At 38.0% G+C, this 7,570-nt stretch overlaps 1 protein-coding gene across 1 annotated transcript in view; it reads right to left on the bottom strand.

The window, feature by feature from the left end:
- Nucleotides 1-4,052: 4,052 nt before the first annotated feature.
- The window catches only part of ERAP2 (endoplasmic reticulum aminopeptidase 2), a 43,682-nt gene continuing 40,164 nt past the window's right edge, over nucleotides 4,053-7,570 (bottom strand). The window contains 2 exon segments of the mRNA XM_019656272.1: nucleotides 4,053-5,944; nucleotides 6,630-6,711. Of these exon segments, the coding sequence (XP_019511817.1) occupies nucleotides 5,801-5,944; nucleotides 6,630-6,711 (226 nt within the window). The 3' untranslated portion in view covers nucleotides 4,053-5,800.

Genomic DNA, 7,570 nt, shown 5'->3' with positions numbered 1-7,570 from the left:
TTCCTTCCAGAGCTTCCTACCCAACCAGTACTTTCTGGGGGTATTGTCCTCATTCCAGAATCCACCCCCTACCCCCACCTCCAGCCCTCACCTCCAAATCCCCTCTACCAGCTCCAGGATCCTCTCTCCTTGGGGCACTTTTCTCAGCTAGCTGTAAAGAAATAAGTATTAATTTAAAAAAACAAAAACAAAAAAACACACAAAGTCACACTAAAGCATGACTAATGAGTTACAATTTAATATTTTAACTTTTGTAGCCCAAAGGAATGGATCTGTGATGGTATATAATTATAGAAGAAAAGGCAACTATATAAGGGGAGATGTATTTTGAAAGAAAATCTATAATGTTTCCTTTTTTAGGCAGCACTTTTTAGATCTGGACTTACAAAGCCAAAACTGCTGATGTTATTTCTTTCTTGGTCCTCAAGTGAGACAGAGGAGCCACCAGTTGGTATATTCCCCTTGACCTTAAAATACAAACAGCTAGACTTCCCAGAAACACAGTTATTGGAAGGTAGAAGAATAATTTGCTTTTCCTCCTTGGTGACGACTTTTCTAGAATATAGAACATAATTTTAAAACAGCCTCTCATTAACGAACAACTTTTAAATCGTTGCTGAAGTGACCCTAATTCAGCCCCTGAAGGTGTGTTGAATTAACTCATCCAGGTCACAAGGTCTGACTCCTGTGGTTTCTGTCTGGCTCACATAGATTTTGCAGGCCAGACCTTTTCTTTAATCCTTATCAATTAAGTCTCTACCTGTTTACCCTCAACCAGCTAAAAATTTCTGTTTGTCCTTCTAATATTCCTGCTTTTTGTTTTCAGGTCTACATCTGGAGGTATGAATAGAAAGAAAATAAAATTATACACCAACAGCATTGTACCATAGAGACAATTGTTTCTTCTTTAGAAAAAGTTCCCCAAACCCCTTCTCACCTCTTTCCATATTTGAGTTTTATGTTCTATCCTTTTCCCAACTTTCCAATTCAAAATATTAGAAATGACTTAGAATTTTCAAACTCAGTTTACTAGAAAACAGTTTTTAAAGGGGAATATGGTTATAAAACTGAGAAATAATGTCCTTTGTATCTCTTCAGTCTGAGGCAATCTACTCTGCAAACTTTAAAATGAGGTTTGTAATTATAACTGAGGTATTGTTTGGATGATTAAAGGGACATGCCAGGTAGTAGTAACATGGGACTTCCTTACAGAGGTATGAACCTAAAATGTTGTATTGAAAGAAAGAAATATGGCATAATTCAGCAGACGGACGAACACAGGGGCTTTGAAGTGTGGGAAATCATGTGTATAAATACTTAGAGATGAGAATTAATGAGTCATGTACTGAGAATAGAAAACTGGTTTCCTGACTTTATCTGGGAGTATGGTAGAAGATGAGAACTTCTGAGGAAAGGAGAACAAATCAGAAAAAGATCTTGGACGTTATGGCTGTGAAGTAAAGTTTGTAGAAGTGATTGAGACATAGAAATGTTTAACTATCTTGCTAGTTAACTCTGCATTTCTCAGACTTCCTAACCATTTCTCCCTATGAATATTGGCAAATTTTTCCGATATAAGTTTTGAACAAATGATCTGTTTATACCGCTAAATTCCTAAGTATGATACAGTGTTAGGCATCCCACAACCATATTTATGAGAAGTCAATACTACACAGTCAATACTGCAAACCAATTTCCATACTAAGGAGCCTCATATGGAAAAGAGCTAGGCATTTGCATGTCAGAAAATAAATTATTATGGCTTCTGAGAATATGCTAAACTAGGTATCCTGATGGAACTTCTTGCTGAAAATAACTAAAAATATAGAATAAAATATATATTAGAATTGTGTTAGTGCACTGATGTCCTAGAAAGTTAGTAAGAAATACTCCTGCTTCAAAAACAAAGTGAAGGCAAGAACCCTGAGGGATAAGCAGAAAGTGAAAGTCAGCATTCACCTTGAGGGCATCTGAAGCTTTAGTTTTTATGCCTTTGAGAAGGGAGGTGACAAAACCTGGGCCTGCCCAAGATGGCGACCATAATAGGAAACAAAATTCAGGTAGAATATGTTTACAAAAGATTCATCTGAAACTAAAGGATACAGAAAACTTCTAAGTAACAGGATACAAAAAGATTTATTAAGCAGATAGGAATCAAAAGAAACTAGTGGCACAGCTATGTAAATATCTGAAGGAACTGTACTTTACCATGGAAAGTATTACTAGATATAAGAGATTAACATTTGGTACTGACTAGTACAGGGTATAAAGGTCAGAAGAAAGTGAATTAACACCCCCTTTCAGAAAAGTAATCTGGTACTAACTATTCAAATGTTGGACTTTATGAAATATATATATGCTTCAGCCCAGCAAACCCACTTCTTTCATAATTCTTTTTAAGATTTTTTTGGGGAATTGGGGAAGGGAACAGTGTTGGGGAATTGGGGAAGGAGAATGTGGTGTTTTTCCAGGACCCATCAACTCCAAGTCAATTTGTTGTTCTTCAATCTTAGTTGTGGAGGGCGCAAGCTCAGCTCCAAGTCCAGTCACCATTTTTCCAATCTAGTTTCAGGGAGGTGCAGCTCACTATCCCATGAGGGAGTAGAACAAGCAACCTTGTTGTTAAGAGCATGTACTCTAACCAACTGAGCCACCCGGCCACCCGTCATAATTCTTTTCACCTTTTTTTCCTTTATGATTTGGAGACATGACTTTGATGAGATTAAGGTTTCAGGAAGCAGACAATATAATAAGTGATTGACTTAAAGTCTGTAAATGTAAAATTTGTAAACCATTATATGTTGAAATGAAACATAGTGACACATGGCTAAATGCAAGAAAGGTTAGGTCAATAATGAACATAAGTAAAGGGCTGTTGCAGAGTAAAACATGTGACCATTTTAAACAACCTTGTGATTGGTAGGCATTCATGTTCAAGTGGAAAACTAGCTCCTCTGACTATTGAGGGGTGTCCCGGTAGTTTGGGATAAACCCTTCCCCGACTCCAAAAACAAAACAAAAAACCCCAGGAACTTCCCTCACAAAATCAGGATCTCTTGCAGTAGTTCCTTGCCAGTTTTGTTTCTCTCTAACCTCCAACAGGCCCAATGACACAGCCAGAAATGAAATGCAGAAGTATGCACAGGAGGTAGGACAAATTCCCGTCATGGTGATAATTTGGACTCTTGAAGGCTGTGCCCATTCTCTCCCACACAAAGTCTAAAAGGGAGCAAGCCATTGGTGGGGGGTTCCCCTGACCTGCAAGGTTTCTCATTCTGAGAGGGCTGTGGAAATGACAGAATTCTCCCCGGAGCTCTGTGGGGAATCAGGGAGGCACAAAGAAGTCGTGTCTGTTCACTTCATTAGCTATTCATGATCTTGTATATAACTTGTTTGTTCATTTGGAGTAAAAGAAAGTAAAACTAACTTTAGTCAAGGTGTTGTTGATGTTGGGGGTCTGGCATCTAGCATAAAGGTTTTGAAATACCACACTAATAAGTACAATACATTTCTTTTTAAAAAAAATTTTTTTTATTGGGGAACAGTGTGTTTTTCCAGAACCCATCAGCTCCAAGTCAAGTAGTTGTTCCAATCTAGTTGTGGAGGGTGCAATTGGATTGAACCGGCAACCTTGGTGTTAGGAGCACTGCGCTCTAACCAGCTGAGCTAACCAGCCGCCCAATGCATTTCTTTTTTTTTTTTTTTTAATTTTTTTGGGGAATTGGGGGAGGGGAACAGACAAGATGCTGTCCTTTTGTTCTTCAGTCTAGTTGTGGAGGATGTCGCCTCACTGGCCCATGTTGGTATTATCATTGCACTCTCCCCGGATGAGGCAGATCAGTTGCCGGCCACTGGACGGCTGCTCACAGTGGCCCTTGGCAGCTCACGCTGGCTGCTGGCCACACATGGTAGCTTACAGCAGCCCACTGCAGCCCCACTGCAGCCTACACCATCATCGGTAACTCACAGCAGCCCACGTCCAGCGGCCTTAGCTGTAGAGGGCGCAGCGGCACTGGCCCTAATGTAGGATCCGAACTGGGGCCCTGCTGCTCAGAGCTGGCATCCCAAGCCAACCCCTAATCAACGTGCCACTCAGCCAGCCCACATTTCTTTTTAAAATACTTTGTTAAAACATTATTGATACATTCATTCTCATGTTCATGCTCATGAAATAATAAATTTGCTCCTTTCTGTACTCTATTTTTAAGAATCTGAGAAATTATAAATGTATTTAAGTAAGGAGCTAAAGAGAAGACCATTAAAAACTTGGAAATTTATGGTAGGCAAGTTACTGAACAAAAGAAAGAACTTTGCTTATTTATGGAGATATGGATGGCATAGTTCTACCAAAGCTCATACACATTTTACTGCTTAATTTACATATTATTTTGGTGGAAAAAAACAGTATTCTTTACTCTTTCAGTTTCTTTTTGCTAAAGTATGTATAATTATTATAGAGAGCTATCACTAAGGTGTTATATAGACCTTGGCAGGATTTTGATCAGGTCAAATCTGGAGTCAAAGATGCTTCAAAGATTCCAAGAAATGATTTGAAAACAAACTTAACAAAACATGCTTTGGGTCATGCTCATGGTTCATCCAAGCTGTATTCTGTCTCTGACTGAAAAAGGCCTGTAGGCCTTTATGCTATCACTCCAGAAGCAATTGTATAACACTTCCATGCCAACCCTGCCCCAACATCCCCAGCTTCCCTTAATAACCCAGATACATTAGTCATTTGTGCATTGATTCAAATCTTTCTAGAACTGATCTATACTTTCATGCTGATTCATATGTAGGAACATGAATTTATTAAATTTACTACCTGTATCTAGAGGGCTGTTTTCTTTATTCCAAGTGCCTTATTCAAACAATTAAGAGAAACATCTAAAAAAGCATTTCAGAGATCAAGAGGTTCCCTTAAAACATGAAGATATGCTAAAACTGGATTACAGTCTATGATGACATATTTAACTATTTACATTAAACCATGACTTAGCCCAAAATATACACAATATAATCTAATTCTGCAACTTACAAAAGATTTACTAAAAGTGCAAGTGTCTGGATTTAAGTGATGTGTCATCGGCTTTCTCTCCTGTGCCTTTGCGACTGCAGACTTTTCTTCATTTGGCGATGACTTAGAAAGGCTCTCCTTGAGGTTCTTCATGAAGGTGTGCATCCAACCAAGAGGCCTTCGGTAAACCCAGACACACAGTTCTTAATAATCTGAGGTTTGGTGATCAAGTCTCTGTAGTCCTGATTCTTATGCTTCACATTTGATTCGGATTTTCCATGAATGGTAAGAATTAAACAAGCTTATTCAGGCTGAGCTGAAGGAGGGGAGAGAGCAGGAAGATGGCAGGATGCAAATGAAAGATTTTTTTTAATGGATTGCTTATGTCTCCTTGGAAGTAAAACTGGCTAGGCAAGCGCCAGGATGCTCAGCAAGATTAAAAAGCAGCCAAGTTGCAAAAGAGTGGCATAAAAACGCGAGGCAATGTAGCTCATCTGTGTTGTGGCTAAATTATTACAGCTATATCTATATGTCTATATCTGTATCTCCACATATCTCCATTATTCAGAAAGTTTACTTTTAAATAGGCTATCAAATTGGCCTATTCCTACACCCAGAATCATACATCAGTCAGCTAGAGACCATAGCTTACAGTAGGAAACTGCACTGAATGACTCGTTGAGGCTTCTTCCTGGTTAGACAAAATATCTGTAACTCTGGCTTAAGCTTTGCCAATTTCATGCAAACGTGACCCGCAGCTGGTATACTCTTTCTTTTGACCATTTAAATCTTAACCAGTAGCCAAGTCCTCAGAGTAGGAAGATTGTTCTCCAGCCACTTAATATTTTTGGATATGGTTTCCAGAACAATTTGAAAAACATCCAGATGTGATCCTTGGGCCTTAAGAGGTTCAAAGAACAGTTGCACCTGAAAAATAAGCAAGAAAAAAATTATTGACTTGGTTCATAAAACAGTTTCTTTTCCGAAGGGCTCCGAAACAGCTCCTAAATTATACAAACACAAGTGCAAGCTTTTCTCTGCCAACCTCCAAAAGGTTGTTTCCTTCTTTTTTTTTTTTTTTGCATAGTCATCACTTTATCTTCAAACAATAAATAAAGACAGGAATGATAAATCCTTATCTTACAAGCGAGTACACTGTGGGTAAAGAAGTTGTGATTAAACCAAGTCACAGAGCAAATTGCGAGCCAGATTTAAGTTCTAGAATTCCAAATTTGCTTCAAGAGTAAATAAATTCAAGATTTATTGTGGAAAGAAAATAAAAAGAAAGTAGAATTACCAATAACAGCAGTTTTGTTAAAATCTTTAAAGAGTCTTCCAAACTTCAATATAGTCACTCATGATGATACAATGTGAACAAAATAACACAAAAGGACTCATCTCTCAAAGGTAATTTTCATTTTGAATGCTATGAACACGTATTTTAACAGGTTTGAGTCCTTTGCCTTCCGTTTACCTGCTATGCGACATTGAAAAAACAACTAATCTTCTTTTAGTAAAATGAGAACTTCAAACCAGGTCACATCTAAGTTTATTTTCAATTCTACCGCTTGAACGTTTATTTTTAAATTGTTAGCAATAGAGAATCACAAACCTCTTGCAACTCATCCTCGGAAGAAAAGTGAGATGTTGTTCCAGAGATGATGAGTCTAATGTCAAATGAGCTCAAATCAAATCTGAAAATAAAAAGGAACCCCACAGATTTAAGTAATAGAAATACTGGCCTTATGCTTATTATACCATATATATATTTTAAATGTATAACATTAATAACTATATGATAAGCTTGTGCATTATAATACAGTATTAATTACCATAATAATAACAATTCATAAACATCCAATAAAATTCCAAAGCTATGAAGTTTATCAAATTTGACTATAAGATAAAAATGTAGATAAAGTTGTTTAAGGAAATATGGCTACCTTATTCAGCAACACTTATATTTAAATTTATGTTTATGTTTAAAGCAGCATTCTCTACATTTTTTTGATTATGTACTTCATGAGTAAGATTTTTTTGATCAACATCTTCCCAAAATACATTTTTTGATTTATGAATGATGTATGTACTCTGTTATAGGTAAAAAAGAAAATTTAAATAGCATAAGGTAAGAAATAATATATGTGGTAATATTTCCTTCTTGCACTCTAATGTACTGTCTTGCATGCTTCCCCATCCTACTTTGGACACTACTGTGTTTAAACATTGTATTTATTAGGGCAAGGTTACTTGGTTGAACTGTCATTCACAGCCACAGACTGCATCCTTCACCGCAGTCTCTTATATAAAGAATTTGCTGGGGGCCAGCCGAGTGGAGCATTGGTTAAGAGCTGGCTTGGGATGCCAGAGGGCCCCAGTTGGGATCTCACATATGAGGGCCAGTGACACTGCTCTCTACAGCTAAGATGCTGAACAACAGCTCAACCTAGAGCTGGGCTGCCGAGTCGCTGGCCACGCGTAGGCTGCAGCCCCTGCTGCAGTGGTGGCCATGGGCTACCGTGTGTAGCCAGCAGCTAGCATGAGCAGCCAGCA

This window comes from Hipposideros armiger, unplaced genomic scaffold (genome assembly GCF_001890085.2).
Source record: "Hipposideros armiger isolate ML-2016 unplaced genomic scaffold, ASM189008v1 scaffold_257, whole genome shotgun sequence".
Taxonomy (NCBI): domain Eukaryota; kingdom Metazoa; phylum Chordata; class Mammalia; order Chiroptera; family Hipposideridae; genus Hipposideros; species Hipposideros armiger.
Note: the sequence above shows the minus strand (reverse complement) of the source record. Positions and strands in the feature narration are given on the sequence as shown.